We start from the raw sequence: 21,863 nt of genomic DNA on the forward strand, positions 1-21,863 counted from the left end.
GACACTTTCCCTTGCACTGCAAGGAAGCATTTGCACCTCCAAAAATATTCAGAGAAGCAGATTTCAGCAGTTCCACCTCCCACTTCCTCCCACTGCTGCTCCAGACTAGGTTTCTTTCCCTTCAAAAGAAAACAGGACCTGAGCAGGAGGGAGCTGGTGGTTCTTGGCTTCAGTGAGCCTTCCCTTCTGTCAGAGGCCAGGACTCCAGAGGGAAGGCCACTGTCCCCCTCCCAGAGGTCCCCGCTGCGAGCTGGCCCTGTCATGGAGGCCTCTAGCGTCCAGAGCTGCTTCCTCAGTGAGTTCCTGGGCACAAACCTCCCACACAGGACTACGAAAGAAAAATCTCCAGACCCCCAAATCACTAAGCCAAAGGGAGAAGTCAAGCTGGGAACTGCGACAGGCAAATCCCCCATTCTATTCCTAAACAAGATAGCACAAAGATAAAGCTACATACCTCCCTCACAATTTGCCCACAAGGAAATTCCTCGTGGACAGAGGACAGAGCTCAAAGTCATCCCTCTGAGGCTCATGTGAGACAAATGCATATCTGATTGCTTCCTCTGCCCTGTCGTTTCACCAAGCCAGACCAGGCATAAGTGACTATTCCTCCACCCTCCTCTCCCATGTGAATTGTATATTCAGTGAAAGGCTAATCAGAGACCCAAAAGAATGCAACCAGTTGTCTCTCACCTACTTGTGACCTGGAAGCCCCCTCCCTGCTTCGAGTTGTCCCCACCTTTCTGGACGGAACCAATGTACATCTTACATTCATTGATAAATGTCTCACGTCTCCCTAAAATGTATAAAACCAAGCTGTGCCCTGACCACCTTAGGCCCATGTTGTCCGGACCTCCTGAGGCTGTGTCATGGGTGCATCCTTAACTTTGGCAAAATAAACTTTCTAAATTGGCTGATACCTGTTTCAGATACTTTTGGGTTCACAGGACTGAGGAGACAAAGGCCTTTGGTGATGGAGTGGCAGCTTTGCTTCCCTAGCGGGCAGATCTCATCCACCTTCTCCACCTCACATGACTTTCTGTCCTGTTTCTGTCCCCAGCATCCTCAGCCCTGCCCCGTCACCTGCATCTTCCTCACACCCTCCAAGGCAGGTCAGCATTGTGATCTGTTAAGCGTATGGATGAAACGGAAGCACATGAGGTGCCAGTGGCCAGAGATGCAGACAGCGCATGAATGACTGGCAATGAAATCAAGCAAGATGGTCAAGCTCCTCTCCAGTCTAAGGGGGCTTTCAACTTTCTCCAACAAAATCTGACATAAGAGCTAAAAGCGGGCCATGCTAGGTGGGCTGTGGATCCCTCACAGTGTCCCCATCTCTAGGTGAAGTGCCACTAGCTCAAGTACAAACAAGCTCCTCTCCTCTCCACCATGTACTGTGTCCTGACCAATGCTCAAAGGATCCAAATATGTTAAACATCAGGCAGTGGATGACTTAATGCTGTGCCCTGGTGGAAACTAGACCTCTATTTTTGAAACTTGATGGGTAGAAGTGAGGGGGAAAGCTGTCATTTTAAAGCTGTGAGGAGGTGTTTTTGGTTTTTTTTTCCTTTGGAGGAGGATTCCCACTTTTTGTGGCTATTTTCCCTCTGCTTTCCACAGGCATTTTATTTAACAGCTGCCTCCTTCCCCTACAAAAGTAACCATTCCCCTGACTTGTACAGTAGGCTGAGGCAGGAGAATCGCTTGAACCCGGGAGGCAGAGGTTGCAGTTAGTGGAGATCGCGACACTGCCCTCCCCAGCCTTGGAGACAGAGTGATACTCCGTCTCAAAAAAAAAAAAAAAAATTCTTGGCTCTTGAGCTGTACAAAAACAGGTAGTAGGTCAAATTTGGCCCACAGCCCCTAGTTGGCTAACCCCTGTCTTAGACTATAAGCTGCTTGAGAAAGCAGCCTGTGTTTTAATCTTTGCACCTCTAGTGGCTAGCAAAGCCCAGCTAGGCGCTCTGTACAGCAGGTACTGGTAAGTATTTACAGAAGGATCAGGACGATTTTCCATGGTTCATGTATGTCTTTATGGCCATGATCCATATTTAAAGACAACCAAAGGGGAGCACTGAGACCACATGAAAGTTACCTCCTTCTATAGTGGGAACTTGGCATTTGAAAAATCTTCAGCACCCTTTTCACCTTCACACTGATGAAAACATTTCATTTATTTCTGCCAGCCATAGACTTTAGTTTACTATCAATAACATGTTGAAGGTTTTTATAGTCCTAACTCTAAATTGGTAAGGCCAATATTTGTGTCATGGACCCTCCATTCACGCTCGATACCTGGTAGCTTTTGCCAAATACAAGGAAATACATCAAGGCATGGCTCTGGTTGTATATCAAACAATCAGTTATCAGAGGTTCAACTCACCATTCCACTGATGCATCGGCCACAAGCGGTTGTTTTAAACTCACCGTGCAGTTCTTTCACTGCACTTGTGGTGTAAAAGCCTTCTGCCAACAGAATGATCCCATACAAGAAGAAAAAGGACGCAATTCCATAGATGACATACTGCATCAGTTGTATCCTACAAAGAGAAGAAGAGATCCTGAACCATTAAATTCACTGCCTGGTAGTGACTATGTTTCTGGACGCTGGAGAGAGGACATGAGGGGGATGTTCCTGTGAGTGCGTCACTCGCCCCACTGATGGCTTTGATGGACTTGTGGGGCATCCTGGGCGGCATCCCTGCCCATGTCCTAGCAACCTGGGCCTTCCTTCCAAGGTGGGAATGATGTTTCCTTTGCTCAGGGCAGCATCCAGTTGTAATCTTTTAATCCTTACCTGAGTCCTGGGCGGCCAGGGTTAGAATCCTCATTTTGCACATAAGTAAAACACAGGCATTGAGGAGTTAAGCTCCTCATCGGAGGATACACAGTTAGTGGCAAAGCCAGCATCTGAACCCTGGCCCAATGGACAACATGTTCTTTCTGCCCTTTCACAATGCCTCCCAACCAGGCCTAGTGGTTAATGTCACTCTGATAAAACCCCTAAGTAGGCACTCAGGGCTTCTTTAGGGGGTAATCTGGGGAGATGTCTTTTGCACTGTGACTCCCACCACACAAATAGTAGTAGGTCGAGTAGGTTTAAGATACAGAAAGTTAATTCACAATGCAGTTTGTCCCACAAAAGCTAACAAAGACAAATGACATGTCCTCAGCCTTCGGCTGCCCACTGGAATCACCTGGGGAGCTTGGAAAATACTGGTACCTGGATCCCGCCCCCAGAGATTATGTCCTAATTGGTCTGGGGTAAGGCATGGGGATTTTCTTAAAGCTTCTCAGAAGTTTGAGAGCCACAGATTGAGATCACTACCTAATTAAATCAACACACCTTTCCCAGGTTCAGTCTTGGTAAACATTTCTTCTTTGCACATAGTTGGAACTCAGTGAGTCCCCTGTCCCGCTTGAGCCCTCCTTATAATCTCCCCAACCTGTGTTCATTTCTTTGGAGGTCATTTGTGAACAGATAAGAAAGAATAAAATTCCCTAAGGACTGAAGAGTCTCCAACATGACTCCATGACCATTCCATAAAAATTCATTCATGTCTTTTTCAGTCTGGTGAAGAAGTTTCTTATAATCATAAGACACATTAACACTGGAACTTTGGGATTCAAGGGAAGAAAAGAAACGGTAGAAGGAAATGGAGAAAGGGGAAGACATGAAGGAAATAAGTAGATTGCTGCTGAGCTTGCACAGCTACAAGAATCTATGTGTGGGAGTCACTGCGACTCCATTGAGAATGTTTCCAGAAAGAAAGGCAGAGATCTGCTGCTAAACCCCTGGACCTTCCTCTCTTCTGCAATGGAGGATGCCCTGGGATCTGCTCTTCTGCTGGAAGAGTTAATGTTAAAATACTGCTCCTGTAGGCTTAGAGTTGGGGTCAGTCCTCAACAGGGCTCCTACCATTCCAGGGATGGTCACTTCCTGGGAGAAAGCTGGAGGCATCTGTTACTTGGGAACAACACAATTCTGTTGAGACAATCGGCAGCATCACCTATCACCATGTCACAGCTCCCCATGTCCACAGCTACCATGTGTGGAGTGTCCTATGTGTGCACCTTACCATTCCCAAGTAACATTCCACCCTGGGGCCTAAACACCTACCATATTCTAGGCCCTTTCTTTTTCCTTCTCTCATGAACCTTTTTCTAACTACATAAAGTGAGCTTTAAGTAAAAGCATTCATCTTCTGCTAGGAAAGCACACTGTAGTCTTTCTGAAAAACATCATGAGGTGGTTGCATCTCAGATACTTTTTTTTTAAACAAAGTATCACTCTGTCACCCAGGCTGGAGTGCAGTGTTGCCATCTCGGCTCACCAGCTCACCGCAACATCCACCTCCTGGGTTCAACTGATTCTCCTGCCTTAGCCTCCCAAGTAGCTAGGATTACAGGCACGCACCACCACGCCCAGCTAAATTTTTTTTTGTATTTTTAGTAGAGGTGGCGTTTCACCATGTTGGCCAGGCTGGTCTTGAACTCCTGACTTCAGGTGATCTGCCTGCCTCAGCCTCCCAAATTGCTGGGATGACAGGCATGAGCCACCACGCCAGGCCTTAGATACATTTTTAAAGGGAGCCGGATACTTACACCTCGCTCAGCAAGGCATGGTCACTGGCGTTGGTGGAGAAGTGTTGCTCAAGAATCGCCACGGTGCCTGCGAGAGCCACATGCCCACAGCCGCAGAATAAGGCCACCCCGGAGAAGCAGAGGATGGTGGCCACCAGGGAGGCGTAGGGGACTCCTCCCAGACACTTGATGCAGCATTCAAAGCAGCCTGAACCCAAAGGAGAGAAAATATAGCTGTTATGGGCAAGAACACCTCTGGTCTTCAAGAATACCCCATATTCACAGAGAAGGCTTATAATTTTCCATCTCCCCTCTCAGGCTCTATGGTTAATATTAATAGTTCGACATCCCAAGGGCCAGTGTGGTAGTTACCGTGATCTCACATTCTGCGGTGAGGACCCTGAGGCTCCAAAAGGGAATGTAACCTAATTTGCTCAGAATCTGGAAGGGTAGTGAATGGCAGAGCAGTCAATTGACAAAGAGTTATAAGGTAGTTACAGTTCTAGAGCTTCCTGATCGACTGAGTGGTGGGGAGAGCCCCGCTCAAGTGCCAACAAGAAGCACTCATTCCACTAACACAGTCAAAAGAGAGGACAGCAGTAAAGCTGCAGCTCTGTGAAGAAAAGCAACAGTCAGGTCGTCTCCAGCCTCACAGTTCTGGGGTTTCAATACGTCTGCTGCTGTGGCAACCAACGGCTTTCCCCAAGCCCTGGACCTCCGGGGCAACTGGGAGAATCTGATACAGCAATTATGCCGTCGCCAGGTTCGTATGCCGTCGCCAGGTTCAAACAAATAGCAAGGTGATTGTTTTGGAAAGGTCACAGGTATTTTGGTCCATAATTCAGTGAAGAACAAAGTCACCAAGAGCCACTCAAGTGGGTCTACTCAAGTTTCATTCAAGTTGACATCAGAAATTATCTCAAATTTTTAATAAAAATGCTTCCCCCCAGCCCAGTCAGCCCAAGCAATTCATTCACAGTCCTCCTCCTCCCCGGCTTCCACCTGCCCCCTTCCCCGACACACACGTTCAGAGTCAGAACCCAGAACTGGTGGGTGATATTTAAGTACTTGAAGGAGAAAAAAGAACAGAAGAAAAAAACAAAACCAAAATGAACATCCATGAAGTGGAATGAAGGAGAGACAGCCGTAAGTCACTCTTAATCTTGAAAAGATGAGACTTGTATTCATTTTTAAAATAAACTTTTACTTGAGATGTCCATAAAGACCTGCCTCAGGGGCAGAGCCAGGTGACGTTTTCAGTTTGGAGACATTTATGTTTCAGTAAAGGCAGCACTGGCCTCAGGATAATGTCAGTACCTCTCCTAACCTCCCGTCTCTGTTTATATTATCCAGACCCTTAAGTAAATGGCTTGTCGGGGAAATTGAACTTTAAACGCATTATGGTGTTTAGCAGCAATCAAGGGCACTTCATTACTTTAGGGCAAGCACATTAAGCCGGCAAAAAAAAAAAAAAAAAAAAAAAAAAAAAAAATCCCCCAAATGGTCTTCATAGTTGTCATGGAATGACAACCCAGCATAAAACACCATAGATGAATGTTTTCATTTTAGTGAGCATTCCTTTTAAACTAGCATTCGCTTAAACCTACGGAAAGTGACTATGAAAACTCATTACTAGATTTCTCTTTAGTTCATTAGAAAATAAAAAATATCAGGGCTTCATAAGAAAGCTGTGCTTCCTTTAATTTCAAAAGATGAGCAGCTGTTTTTAGGAAGACCAACTTCCCTGAAGTGGACTGGGGAAACTATATAAAATGGGAACCATCCTGGCTAACACAGTAAAACCCCGTCTCTACTAAAAATACAAAAAATTAGCCGGGTGTGGTGGTGGGCACCTGTAGTCCCAGCTACTTGGGAGGCGGAGGCAAGGGAATCGCTTGAACCCAGGAGGAAGAGGTTGCGGTGAGCCGAGATTGCGCCACTCAACTTCCAGCCTGGGCGACAGAGCAAGACTCCGTCTCAAAAAAAGAAAAAGGGAACCAGTGCACAATATGGTTCAAGTTCACTAGCAAGTCAGTATCTTAAAGAGCTTCAGACACTTGGGATTTGTGAGCAGAGATGTGAGAGCTCAATCTTATTTTGTCACATGACTTTCTGGGGACTGAGGTGAGAGGAATGCAACTCAAAGTCCAAATTCTCTCCAGGTTCCCAAACTAAGAGAAACTAGAATCCTTGGCCTTGGTGTATCTCATTATAAAGAGAAAACAGACATGGGTATTGTATCATCCACAACCTCCCCACATTCTCAGCCTCTATGATCATGTTAAGAAAAAGATGAATGCCTGCTTTCCTGGCTAACAAAGTTGTATCTGGTTCTTAAAGGATAAAGATGTGAGGCCTTGGGGCTGTGTGGTCCAAAATGGTAGCCACTAAGACATGTAGCTATTTACGTTTATTTAAAATTAAATAAAATGAAAAATTCAGGTACTCTGTTGCACAAACCACATTTCATATGCTCAAAAGCCACATGGACTAGTGGCTACCGTATTGGACAACACAGATATAGGACATTTCATCATCACAGAACACTGCTTTGGAAGATACATTTTGAATTGTCACATATTTGATTTTCTATAACCCAGGAGCTGGGTTCTAACTGGGTTTTCTGTTGGATTTCATTAATTCAGTACTTTGTGAAGACCTACTGGGTGCCAAGTACACAAAACTGAAATAAGATACCTTTCTGGCTTCAAGATAAATCCAATACTGCAGGCAGACAAGTAACACAATTATTATAGTCCAGCATGATGGGGGCAAAGATCCAGACCCCTGCAGAGCCAGTGGAAAGAGAGTGGAGAGAAGGGGGACAGGGAAGATCAGAAGGGCAAATAATTCATACTGGATGGGTCCTTCTACAGAAAGATCTAGTATCCAGAATACTTAAACAGCTGATGTGGTGACACTGATATATAACCAGATAAAATTGTTCATTAATTCTCTGTGTGTATATATAGATGTATACATCTATATATATTTTTAAACTAAACCCACACCCTTTTTCATCATTTGGAGTTAGGGTTAGGTGTTATGGTGCAGCACACTCGCCCTTTAATGATAGAACTCATCCTTCCAAATCCACAGTTGCCACTTCAAACAGTCTTTCATCCAAATGGTTAGAGCATTCCAAAGAAATATCACAGCTCTCCCAGGCTCAAAAAGACAAGTGGGGTTAGAAGAATGATGCTGTTCAATCCCAAATTCAATACTAGATCAAAGCTAAAGTTTCCCTCCAATTTATATCTCTCAAGGACTCTGTATATACCTCATGCTGTGGATCTAGTTTTATAACAGCAGGGAAAACCAGGAACTCAAGAATTTGGGGGATCACTTCAATGAATCATGCTCTCTCAGCAGATGCCAATGCTCTTAGGTTTTCAGCAGATGATTTTATTTGTGGCTGTAGGAACCCTGGCTCCTATAGAACAGAAATCACCATCTTTGCTCCACTGGCACAGATAAAACTCTTATGGACTGTGCCAGCCAACATGACTAGAAGCTAGTGACATAAAATATGGGAAAAATTTATAGGACATAATACAGCTGGATGTAGAGCTTATTCTAGCTTGGTTGACCAGTTATCTTCAGGGTTAAGATTGCATGTGTGGTAGATATCCAACAATCTATAAATGGATCACTCTCCACTGTATCTTCTATGTCAGTATAGAAGCCACCTCTGGTCACAGTGTGCATGATATCTTTGAACACTGGGCAATTTAGTCACATATCACACACTCATCCTAGAGGAACCAAAACTGCTGCAAAAAGTTAGTAAGAAACAGCTAAATGTGTTTATTTAGGAGCTAGAGGATATAGGTAATATAGGAGCTAGACCACCTAGGGCTTTCCAGGCCACCTTAAGAATTCTGGACTTTATCTTCAAAATCATGGGAAGCCTTGACCAGGCGCCGTGGCTCACGCCTGTAATCCCAGCACTTTGGGAGGCCAAGACGGGCGGATCACGAGGTCAGGAGATCGAGACCATCCTGGCTAACACGGTGAAACCCCGTCTCTACTAAAAATACAAAAAATTAGCTGGGCGTGATGGTGGGCACCTGTAGTCCCAGCTACTCGGGAGGCTGAGGCAGGAGAATGGCGTGAACCCGGAAGGCGGAGCGTGCAGTGAGCCGAGATCGCACCACTGCACTCCAGCCTGGGTGACAGAGCAAGACTCCATCTCAAAACAAAAACAAAAAAGACAAAAAAACAAAATCATGGGAAGCCACTGCGGTTTTTTTTTTGTTTTGTTTTGTTTTTTGAAACAGGGTCTTGCTCTGTTGCCTAGGTTGGAGTGCAGTGGCACAATCACTGCTCACTGCGGTGTTGAACTCTCTGGCTCAAGCGATCCTCCCACCTCAGCCTCCCAAGTAGCTGGGACCACAGGCCCATGCCACTGCACCCAGCTCATTTTTTATTTTTTAAATTTTTTGTAGTGGCAGGGTCTCCTTATGTTACCCAGGCTGTTCTCAAACTCTTGGGCTCAAGTGATCCTCTCGCCTCGGCCTCCCAAAGTGCTGCAATTACAGGTGTGAGCCACCATGCCTGGTCTGCCAGGGAGCATTTTTAAGCATGGGAAACAGATTGGGGTTGTGAAAGATCACTCTGGATGATGTGAAGGGATATATGGATCTGTAGCTGAGAAGAGCTGAACTTGGATGCTGGCAGCTTCTACTGGGCAACAAGGAAAACTATCAGAGGTCAAGAAAAGATATGAGTGGACCATTTGTCATTTGTCAATTCCATGTGCTTTGCAAAGTGTGTTCATTGGACCAGCAGTGTCAGCTTCAGCAGGGAGGAACTTGTGAGAAATAAAGAATGTTGGAAGTGACCCCAGACTGAGTCAGAATCTGCATTTTAACAAGGCCTCTGGGGTGATTTGTGTGCACATGAAAATTTGAGAAGCCCATTTCTAGTCAACAGTGGCATCTTCCCGGTCTCAGGTGTGGCATCCTGAGTCTGTTTGAAGTGCCTGCTTTCATATTCAATGGTGTGTGATGTTTTTTCTCTAAGACGTGGCCCACTGGGTTTGGCCATAACCCTCCAGTCACTTGTGAATCAAATGGCAAGTTCCAAGGACTACAGTTAAGAAAAACAAAATGTTCCAAGTTGTCCAGCCGTCTTGAAAAGAGTGCAGCTAGAGTGCATTTTTGTGAGCCAAACAAGTACTGTTAACCTTGGAATTTTTCATGCTTTAGTGTCATGCCATAGACAGGGTCTGAGAAGACGGGAATTGAGTCACCTGAGAAAGCAGATTTCTAAACACACACACTCCAACCCCCTGCAGTGCTGGGAGTGCCTGTGCACAAAAAGGAAGTAGATCTGGGATTCAGGCTGTCCTTAGTAGTCATAGGCAAGCTGATGTTTTTAAATATAGGGGTGGTGCCAAGTACCAGCAGAACACCATGCTGTTAAAAGTTTACGATAGCTAAGGAAGATCAGTGCTTTTCTTGGATGCTCCTATAAATCCACAGACTGAATTTTCCCAAGCTTCAAACCAGCAATGACAACATTGGGTAACGTGAACGAGAAAAAATAAGGAAAGCATTTTTTTGATGACTGTGATGTATTCATGTAAAAAAATAAAAATCAATGCCAGGTTTTTTTCTTTCTTTCTTTCCTGAGAAAGAGTCTCACTCTATTGCCCAGGCTGGAGCGAGTGGTGTGATCTCCGCTCACTGCAGCCTCAACCTCCTGGGTTCAAGTGAGTCTTATGCCTCAGCCTCCCTAGTAGCTGGGATTACAGGCACATGCCACCACATCCAGCTAATTTTTTGTATTTTTAGTACAGACAGGGTCTTGCCATGTTGGCCAGGCTAGAATGCCAGGCTTTCTAGCACATTTTACTAGTAATTCTCAATACCTCTCACCAAACCCTAAAAGCCTCTGTTGGGCTTTCTTATGCCTTCATTTAGCTGGCCTCTGGATAAAAAGAATTTTAGGTTTTGATTCACACAAAAATTACAGTGTACATTAGCCTAAGACAGTTTAAATATAAGCCATGTAGTAGGGAGAAAAAAAAATACACATCAATGCCTTTAACTCTCAAAGGCTATTTTGTCTCCAGTATCCCTAGAACCTTTTGTGCAGAACAACAGAATAAAACACCTTTTGTCCTCAGGCTTGTGGATGGCCGTTGCCATGGCTGTGAGTTCATAATGGCCAAGTGATTTGCCCAAGTTGTCTGTGATCTTGGCTGCAGATTTAATGCTGGCTCAGACGTAGGGCTGGCAGGAACAAGGGCTCAGATTCTTCCCCAGGGAATGAATGTCACACATACATACACACACACACCCTCCCAAACACCCCCCAACAAACACCACACAAAAAAACCACCCCCTTACCTCTCTACATGGGGCCTTCCTTGCTATATTACTGATTCCTAATGAGCCACAAAATTAAAAAGAAAAGATGCAGGAACCAAGCTTTACAACTTTCAAGCAACAAGCAATGGGAAAATGGAGAGGGCGAAAATCCTAAGAGAAGCAGCAGTGAATGTCAGTGGACAGAAGCTTCCCTGATTCTGAGCTGGCCAAGCAATTCTCAACAGGGGGTGACTGTGCCCCTCAGGGGACATTTGGCAATATCTGGAGATATTTTTCGTTGCCAAAGCTGGGGGAGAGGGTGCTTCTGGCATCTAGTGAGTAGAGACCAGGGATGCTGCTCAACACCCACAGTGTACAGAATATGCTCTTATAACAAAGAATTACCCAGCCCCAGATGTCAATAGCTCCAATGTGGAGATTCTCTGAAGTAGCATAAAAAAACATCTACATCGTTTAGACCACTGGTTCCTAATCCAGGCAATTTTGCCACCCAGGGACATTTAGCGGTGTCTGGAGAGTTTTGGTTGTTACAACTGAGGGTGGGGGACACTACTGGCATCTAGTGGGTAGAGGCCAGGGATGCTCCTAAACCTCCTATAATACACAGGACAGCCCCCATCCCCAAATAAAGAATGGTCACACCCAAAATGCCAATAGTGCTATAAACCAAAAATAAAACTCTGGGCCGGGCGGGGTGGCTCACGTCTGTAATCCCAGCACTTTGGGAGACCAGGGCAGGCAGATCACGAGGTCAGGAGATCGAGACCATCCCAGCCAACATGGTGAAACCCCATCTCTACTAAAAACACAAAAATTAGCTGGGTGTGGTGGCACATGCCTGTAATCCCAGCTACTTGGGAGGCTGAGGCAGGAGAATCGCTTGAACCAGGGAGTTGGAGGTGGCAGTGAGCTGAGATTGCGCCACTGCACTCCAGCCTGGCGACAGAGTGAGACTCCGTTTAAAAAAAAAAAAAAAAAATTCTAAGCACCCCCCACCCCACCCCCAACCATCTGAATAGATTCCTGCTCTCTGCCAGGGGGATTCCAAAGTTAGCCTGAAAAAACTAGTTCAGGCCATGATTGGAAGGGAGAGTCAAACATACCTCATTATACCCTCCTCCCTTCTGGAATTCAGGAAAAGCCAACCAGCATTAACATCAACAGACCTTAAATCTGCTAAGAGACATTTACAATCTATTCTCTCTGAAGCCTGCTACCTGGAGGCTTCACCTACAGGATAAAACTTTGGTCTCCACAACCCCTTATCATCATAACCCAGACATTCCTTTCTATGGATTCCAGGTCTTTACATAATTTTTAAATCTTCCTATAACCTGCAAGCCACCCTCTGACCCCCTTTGAGTTGTCCTGCCTTTCCAGATTGAACCAATGTACATCTCACAGGTATTGATTGATGTCTCATGTCTCCCTAAAAGGTATAAAAGTAAGCTGTGCCCCGTCCACCTTAGGCATATGTTATTAGGATCTCCCGAGGCTGTGTCACAGGTTCTTAAGCTTGCTAAAATTAACTTTCTAAATTGATTGAGACCTATCTCAGATAGCTTTGGATTCACCGTGCCAAGAGTGAGAAACCCTGCTCTAAGGTTACAATACATAATTCTGGTCTCAGACATTTGGTGACACTGCCAAATTCTAAAATCTTAAAAAGAAATGCTTAAAAGAAAACTAACTTTCTTGGAAAACATTATAGAGCAGAGGTTCTCCATTTTTCCTACACATTGGAATAATCTGGGGAGCATCTGAAAATCCTGACGCCCTGGCTTCACCCCAGACCAATTTTATCAGAATTTATTGGGGACGGGACTCAGGAATTAGAGGGTTGGGGTTTGTTTTTTTGAAGCTCCCCCGGTAACTTCAATGAGCACTCAGTGTTATATAGAACAGGTCAGCAAACTGTGGCCCACCAGCTAAATCTGGCTCTCCTCATGGCCTGCAAACTCAGAATGATTTTGACATGATTCTAAGTGGTTACTTTTTTAACCGCTTAGAATATATTAAAAAACCTATTTTGTGACACATGAAAGGTACACAAAATTCAAATTTCTGTGTCTATAAATAAAGTTGTATTGGCACACAGCCACGCTCATTCATTTACATATGGTCTATGGCTACTTTCAAGCTACAAAGGCAGGGTTGAGTTGTTGCCACAGGTATTTACTATGTGGCCCTTTAAAGGAAAGTTTTGCAGACCTCTGTTAAAGAGCAGTGGTTCTCTCTCTCTCTCTCTCTTTTTTTTTCCAGATACAATCTCACTCTGTTACCCAGGTTCAAGTGCAGCAGTGCAATCTCAGCTCTCTGCAACTTCTGCCTCCTGGGCTCAAGCCATCCTCCCGCCTCAGCCTCCCAAATAGCTGGGACTACAGGAAAACTTTAACCTGCGTATAAATCTCCTCGGGACTTCATTAAAACGCAGATTCTGTTCAGGCAGGTCTGGAAAGGACATTGAGCTCCCAAGAGATTCTATCCTGCCTGCCCACCAGTCTCACTCTGAGCCAGGAGTGGGCCCTCAAAGACGGTCTGTGCAGCCCCGGTAGACCTCAAGATCCTTGCAGGAGGACTGTGAAGCCAAAACTTTTTATAATAGCACCAAGATGTTATTTACTTTTTTCACTGCTTGACATTTGCACAGTAAAACTGCTGATGCCTGAGCGTGAATCGGGCAGTGGCTCCATAGTGTACTTAGCAGGAACACATTCCTCACCACCATGCGCTCGCAAGAAAATAAATTAAAAAGCCAGTTTCACTTCCAAATGTCCTCGATGCAATAAAAAATTATTAATTTGATTAAATCTCAACCCCCGAGTATGTGCCTTTCGAACAGTTTGTGTAATGAAATGAGTGAGAGGATGCAGAGAGCCCTTCTGCCGCAAACCAGCGTGTGACAGTGGGCTGCAGGAAACATTCTTATGTAACTGAGTTATGAGCCAAACTTGTACCTTTCTGGGGGCAAACACCCCCTTTCTTGAAAGAATGCCTGACAAGATATAGTTTTTTAGACTTAAGTATTTGGCAGAAACTTTCTCAAAAATGAACCGCTTGTCACTTCAAAGAAAACAACTGATAGTATCTGTTGCCAATCAATTTTGGAAAACTTGTACCTGCCATAGTGAGACTGACAGCTTCCAAATACTTACCAGACTTCTTGATGAAATCGGTGGTGATATTAACAAATGAAATTTTTTTGACATGGTTTAATTAAATGTGTCAACGTCTGGAAGATCTGCATAACTCAGAGAACCAATATTTTCCAAATAGCCAAGGGAAAATAATTCTTGAATATAAGAGTCAAAGTGCAAGATCAAGCAATAAATTTTAGTGGAACAGAGTACAAAAATATCATCAATATGGTTTCAGATTCCACATTACAAGTAGTCTTTAAGAAACCACTAGCTGCTGAATTTCGGTGTAGTATCAAGGAAGAATTTCATAATTATCTGCAAAGGCCATTAAAACACTCCTCCATTCTCCAAGCACATACCTGTGAGAAATTTGAGTTTTCTTCATATACTTCAACCAAAGCAAGATACCCCAAGATGCCTCTGAATGAATGCAGAGGCAGAAGTAAGAGTCCAGCTGTCTACTGTTAAGCCAGATATTAAAGAGATTTGCAAAAATGTAAAACAGTCCTATTCCTCACACTAAAATATTATTTTCTTTTTGAAAATCGTTATCTTTCCTAAACATTACTTAGGTTGACATATAATGGATTTGCTATTATTTTAAATGACTAAGTTTATTATTAAGTAATAAACTTATCAGTTCTAATTTCTTTTCCTTTTTTTTTTTTTTTTTTAAGATGGAGTCTCGCTCCATCTTAAAAAACTCAAAGGCTGGAGTGCAGTGGCACGATCTCAGTTCAGTGCAACCTCCGCCTCCCAGGTTCAAGTGATTCTCCTGCCTCAGCCTCCCAAATAGCTGGAATTAAGGCACATGCTGCCATGCCTGGCTTATTTATTTATTTATTTATTATTTTATTTTATTTTGAGATGGAGTTTCACTCTTGTTGCCCAGGCTGGAGTGCAATGGTGCCAGCTCGGCTCACTGCAACCTCAGCCTCCCAGGTTCAAGCGATTCTCCTGCCTCAGCCTCCCAAGTAGCTGGCATTACAGGCACGCACCACCATGCTGGCTAATTTTGTATTTTTAGTAGAGACGGGGTTTCTCCATGTTGGTCAGGCTGGTCTCGAACTCCTGACCTCAGGTGATCCGCCCACCTCGGCCTCCCAAAGTGCTGAGATTACAGGTGTGAGCCACTGTGCCCGGCTGGCCTGGCTAATTTTTGTATTTTCAGTAGAGATGGGGTTTCGCCATGTTGACCAGGCTGGTTTTGAACTCCCGACCTCAGGTGATCTGCCCACGTTGGCCTCCCAAAGTGCTGGGATTACAGGCATGAGCCACCATGCCCAGCCCTCAGTTCTAGCTTCTAATATAGAAAATATTTATAGGCACAACTCAGAAGAGCAAAGGCGTTTTGGGGTCAACTGTTTCTAAGCACGTAAAGGGACCTAACACCCAGAAAGTTCTGTGAACCACTAATATAGTGCATTAAAAAGATGTGAAGTCAGTTGACAGGGGCTTCCTGTCCAAGAACAAAGTGCAAAATCAAATACAGGTTGCTTCTCAGTTCTCACGTCTTTCATGCAGTCCTGGACATAAAAGTTCAACTACATAACGATAAGAATGTGGAAACTATTTCTAATGATAGAAAGGAAATCACTTTTTGGCAGGTCCTTTTAGAAGCTTGTCCTAAAATCTGTTTAATAAGGGATTTTCATTTTTTTGAAAACACTATGGAAGTCTTAAAATAGATGAGCCTCTAACATTTGCAATATGGTACTAGCAGAAGATAAGCAAGTCAATAAAAGCAATGATACGCTTCCATGACTGGGAATAAACAAATCCAACAACCAGATACTTGTTAGTCTCTTCCTTTGCCTTTTGTGGGAACTGGCTTTGGTTTTGCCAAAGGCTTTTAGCCTGGTAAAGTGGGACAGCAAGGAATCATGGAGATCAATGGAGAGTAGGGGAAGCCAGCTCTAAGTCCAGATGACACAGATTTTAAGAGCACAGCAATCTGGAGGCTACTCCAGACATTTGAGAAGTATTTAATATCTGCAATTTTGAGCTTTAGCAGCAATCAGTTTCCTTGACCATCTGGGCGACAGTGTCTCTACTTTCCTGGATTCCATTCCATTCAATGAGTGTCTGTCCAATCCCTGCCATGTGCAAGCCACTGTGGTGGGGTCTGCAAGTGTGCCCTCCTGGCTTTGATCCTTGTGGGTGGGGTGAGGGGGCGGTAAGACACACAGACACATAAGGTATCACTAAAGTAGAATAAAGAGAGTGCTGACACAGGGATATGGGGGAGTGAGGTAGGGACAGATCTCCTTGGTTGGTGTGGGTTGCTAAGGCAAAGGTTTATGGATGGCAGGAGGTGAAGAGGACTTGAAGAACAGAAGGATTCCATGAAAAGCACAAAGGAAGGACAGCAGGACCAATGTGGTGTGGGAGACGTGGGGAGCGTTCAGGGTGTAGCCGAGTTCATCAAGGACACCAGGGTAATGTTGGGGAGAAGTCAGGAAGGTAGGTCCCCCCATTGCCTGGTCCATGGAAGATGTCCAAGCCAGCCTCAAGCCTCTGTGCTTCACTTTGCAGCAAGGGGAAAAGAGGGAAGGTTTGTGAGCAGGCGAGACGTGATTCAGGATGTGCTTTTAAGAGATGAATCTGGCACTGGTGTGTGGGCTGGATTGGAGTGGGTGCAAGCTAAACTCTTCAGTGGTAGGCGGTGGCAGAATGGGTCTTCTGAGGTTTATTCATGGGGGCAGGACATCTTCAGTAAAAGCAGGAAGGATAAAAATTGGACAAAGCTGTGGAGCTATTAAGCAATCAACATCATGCAACATTTTCTATTCGGGTGAGAAAGGGTGAGAGAATTTATGTGAACACATCTTCACAAGGGCCATTCTAGAAAATGCAAACTAATCCACAGAGAAGGAGAGCAGATCAGTGGTTGCTTGGGGAGAGTGGGAGCATAGGAAGGGTGGAAAGAGTGGGGAGTGGCAGCCACATTGCCGTTCTGCTCATGGTGCTGCTTTCATGAGCACACATGTATGTCAAGGCTTGTCAGACACTTTAAAGAGATGCACCATATGCATATCAATTACACCACAAGAAAGCGTTTTCAAAAGACCTGTTTGTGAAGTTCAATTTCTACAAAACACACCAGTAATTTAAAAAGGTTGTGAACCCCTTTGAGAAACTAAGGATTGGTGGTGAAAGCCAAGAGCCACATTAACCTGGGTGATGGGAACCCTCCAGGCAGCAAGGCACAGCAGAGGCATCCTCTGGACTGAGGGTAAGGACAGCAAGGGTCAGGGAGGCCTTAGGGCTTTTACTAGACAAGCAGAGGGCAGGAGGCTACAGTGAGGTGGAAGGAAAATAAAGGGCGCTGAGGAAGACATACCTGTTCCTCTAACCACAATAACACACTCATATGCCCTGCATACATCTCTATATGCATAGGGTGTTTATAGCACGTGCTATATGCAAACAATCGTGTATGCTATTATGTTGCATAAATAAATATATGTAGGTTTAAATGTATTGGTTTATGCACTGCGTGCCTTTTAAAAGAGTGAGTTTCTCTTCAGGAAACACCGATACATAGATTGTATATAATATTCCAGACTTATCAAGCTATCCATGCCTGCAATAAGCTTAACATCTGGGACAAAGCTACCCCATGGACTTCTACTGCTTCACTTAGAACCAATTTCCTGACTCAAAGCGTAGGACCTAGCCCAGGGGTTCTCAACTGTTGGTACTATTGGCATGGGCCATCCTTTGTTGGGGAGGGGCTGTCCTGTGCACTGTAGGATGTTTAGCAGCATCCCTGACCTCTACACCACTAGATGCCTAAAAGGCATCTCCTGAAAGGCAGAAACTCCCCCGGATTGGGAAACACTGGTCTACCACAGTGGTTCTCAACCTTGGCTGCACAGAGGATCACCTGGTGGGGGAGCTTTCAAGAACACTGATGCCTGGGTCCCACCCTCAAGATTCTGAATGACTTGGTCTGGATGTGGCTTCGGAATTTTAAAAGACCTCCCCTTCCTTCCAGGGTTCTACTGTGAAGCTCAGGCTGAGAACTTCTTATTCAAGAAAATCATCCCACAAAGTTAACCCTATTTACATGCAGATGATTCTAGAAACCTCGATTAGCCAACCTAATTTTTTTTTTTTTTTTTTTTTTTTTTTTTTTGACACAGAGCCTTGCTCTGTTGTCCAGGCTGGAGTGCTGTGGCACAATCTCTGCTCACTGCAACCTCTGCCTCCTGGGTTCAAGTGATTCTCCTGTCTCAGCCTCCCAAGTAGCTGGGACTACAGGCACCCACCAATACTCCCGGCTGATTTTTGTATTATTATTATTATTATTATTATTTTAGTAGAGATGGGGTTTCACCATGTTGGCCAGACTGGTCTCAAACTCCTGACAACGAGTAGCCAATCTGAACTTACTTAACAAACACCTGCTGAGCTCCTATGCAACTCTCAGAGTGCAAGGTCTTGACCAGCCTGGCCCAGGAAATGAGCCATGTACACAATGGACACTAAAATTAGACAATTTCATATAGAGTCCCACATCATGAGTGCTAAAAATAAAGTGATCATCATTCAACACTATGAACGACTGCTTTCTTGGTCCTAGGTCCTGAGCCAGGCCAAAGCAGGGAGCAAGGCATGAAGACCTCTGCTCACAGAGAGCTTAGAGTCTAGTACCTCAGGAAGGCCGTCAAACACCTGCCAGGTACTCATTTAACCCAGGATACATTCTCTGAGAGGTGAGGCTTTGAGAAAGTGAAGAGGTTATGATCATTAAGGAGATGGAGGATGCATTTGCACTGTGAAATGTTTATACAGACTGTGGCAGGCAGCTAAGACACCACCCCCAATGATCCCCACAAACCTACATTCATGGCCTTGTGTAATTCCTTCCCCTGAATGTGGGCTGGACCTAGTAGCTTACTTCTTAGGACTAGAATATGGCAAAAGTGATGAGATGTCACTTCCCTGATTAGGTTTCAAAAAATTGACTTCTGTCCTGTTAGCATTGTCTCTCTGGCTGGCACATTTTCTTACCTGCTCACTTGCTCTCTCTATCTGATGAAGTCATCTGCTATGTCATGAAGTAGCTATGGAGAGCCCACACATGGAAAAAAATCAAGGGAGGTTTTAGGCCAACAGCTTGTGAGGAACTGAGGCCCTCAGTCCCAAAGTAACCAAGTCCTGCCAGTAGCCACATGAATGAGCTTGGAAGTGGATCCTTCCCCAGTTAGGCCTTCAGATGAGACTGAAATCTCATTAGAGTTTCTGAGACAGCTAAGCTGAGCCCAGACTCCTGACCTAAGGAAGCCGAGATAATATACATTTTTGTTTCTAGCCACTATGTTTTGGAGGAATTTGTTATGCAACAATTGATAACACAGCCTGAGCTCTGATGTTTGCCTACAGCTTTACAATATAATGTTTTTGCATTGGCTCTTATACACAAAGATATAGTGGCAATAGCGAAACATTACTTCAAGAGGAATTTACTTCAAATTCAATAGTACTGTCTGCTAAGGATGCGGAGGTTTGACTTTGAGCATCTTAACTGTAAATACATATACAGGTTGAACATATACATACACAGGCTGAACTGAAACGATACTTTACCAAAGATGTTATAATGAGGGGTTATGGCCTTCTATGTATATAGCAGTGGTGGTCAAACTTTACTGTGCATTAGAATTGCCTGGGGGAGCTTCTTAAAATGGGCCAAATTTCTGGGACCCATCGCAGAGAGGGTAGGTGGGGACTGGGAATCTGATTTTTCTTTTTAAGAGATCGGGTCTTGCTATGTTGCCCAGGCTGAACTTGAACTTCTGGGCTCAAGTGATCCTCCTGCCTTAGCCTCCCAAGTAGCTGGGACTACAGATGTGTGCCACCATGCCCATATGAAATCTGAATTTTTAACCAGCATTCTTAGCGATTCCGATTCAGGGCATTGGAACCTCATACTTTGAAAAAAAAGAAAAGAAAGAAATGATCCCCAACACTACATTTAGTAAACCACAAATATCTTTTCTATACACAGGAAATAAAACTTGCTAAAGTGCACTGAATAGAACACTAGATGAAAGTAGCTCACAGTATCCACTTAACGGGACTTGGTTTATTATGGGAAAACTCAGAGAAGGACCTGAAAGAGGCCAGAGGGGCTGAGCTTCTAGAAAGTACCAAGAAATTCTCTGAAGAAGGGCTGAGCCTTAGTTGACAGCCTGTGAGCAGGGAGTCCCTATTCCCCACAGAGAACAAGGATTCTGGGGCCTGGAGGGCAGAGGATGAGGGATGTTTGATGGAGAAGATTTTAGGAAACTGAGTGCCGAGCAAAGTTTTTAGGTGTTGCCTAACATCAGTAGATAGAGTATTGCATTTTGACACACTTTGCAAATTCTAATTCAAGGATTGGCAATTGTTTTCTGTAAAGGACCAGATGGCAAATATTTTTGGCTTTGCAGGGTGTATAGTTGCAGCTTCTCAACTCTGCTAGTGGAGTACGAAAGCAGCCACAGACAATCAAATGGGCCTGGCTGGTTCCGATAACACTTTCTTTACAAAAACAGTGGGTGGCATCACCAGCCTCGTCTGTCAAATCCTCACAGGAATGTCGATTTATTGCCACTGGGAAACAGCACATGAATATAAACAAGGTTTTCTCAAGACACAGGAAGTCTTGTTTCGATCCCATTACCTCTCCTACCAGCCTGACATTTCACCCCTAGAGCTGGTCCTTGGGGGTGAAAGCATTGTTCATGGAAGTCTCCAGAAAATACAAGCATGATGATCTTCAGAGGAAGATTTGTCCCACCTAAATGACTCTGACACCCAGAGCATTCCATTTAGTACAAAAGCCAATTCATATAAGCTTTTCATAGACGTGGACGCACTCAGGGGGTGGGGGTATATGTGGCTTATTTGGGAGTGAACTTCGGCACCCAAAAGGACACAGCCTGAGGAGGTGGGAAGACCTAAGTGGCTGATTTCAGCTACTCCCCAGCTACTTCAGAGTAATTCCAGTTACCTCTAAGGGTGGCAAAAGATTTCAAAGCAAAATTAATTTCAATGGACTCTAGTTAGATTTATATGAAAACATATAACATAAGGGACATTTCAAAGGCAGCAAAGACCAGATGACACTACTTCTCAAAGACCGAGAAGTACTCAGTCTTGAATAATCCAAGTCAGTGTCCCTACAATCAGACATGTCTGACAGAAAGCCCGAGATCAACACTCAATACTCATCGATCTGCTTTTTATCTCTGCTTTCTCTGTCTGCCTACTCTAAGGTGAGAAGCAAAGGTGAGACCAAAAGACAAAGGGAGCTGATATGTCACAGACACAGTAAGCCATTGTTACATAATCAGGTGCTAATCACAGACTAACAATATAGCGCATAAACAATGGAACGTTCAAAAACAATCAAGAAATTACTTATATCGATAAGTATTTGTTTACAGCTATATATAAATTATTTTATATATATATATAAAGACTGCCATAGCAGTCAGTAAATAAACTATAAAATCGTTAACTGCTGTATATGGCACTTTTTTGGTGAAAACTGCAGGTGCTTTGAAAATGAAAGAATTGATACATTTCAGAAAACAAAAGGCAAAGTACTCTAAAAATCTCAGGGACTTTACAGCATGAGCCTGAGCTACAATGTGCTTCCACTGTGTTCACCATTTACCTCTATGTAATCAGAAATATCTTGAGTAACTGGAAGGCATCAGACAGACTGAGAGTATCCACTGGCTTAGGCTGGATAAGCTACAAAAGCTTCTGCAACCAGCCTCTGGGGACAGAATGATACCACCAGCAG

At 44.3% G+C, this 21,863-nt stretch overlaps 1 protein-coding gene across 8 annotated transcripts in view; it reads right to left on the reverse strand.

Annotated features, from left to right (window-relative positions):
• Positions 1–21,863, reverse strand: part of GPM6B (glycoprotein M6B) — a 166,858-nt gene that overhangs the window by 10,023 nt on the left and 134,972 nt on the right. For all 8 annotated transcript variants that reach the window (XM_034950003.2, XM_034950002.2, XM_003805697.6 and 5 more), the window contains 2 exons: positions 4,603–4,789; positions 2,381–2,537 (listed from right to left, as the gene is read on the reverse strand). In XM_034950003.2, coding sequence (XP_034805894.1) covers positions 2,381–2,537; positions 4,603–4,789 — 344 coding nt within the window. The remainder of the gene's footprint in view (positions 1–2,380; positions 2,538–4,602; positions 4,790–21,863) is intronic.

This window comes from Pan paniscus, chromosome X, assembly GCF_029289425.2.
Source record: "Pan paniscus chromosome X, NHGRI_mPanPan1-v2.0_pri, whole genome shotgun sequence".
Classification (NCBI taxonomy): domain Eukaryota; kingdom Metazoa; phylum Chordata; class Mammalia; order Primates; family Hominidae; genus Pan; species Pan paniscus.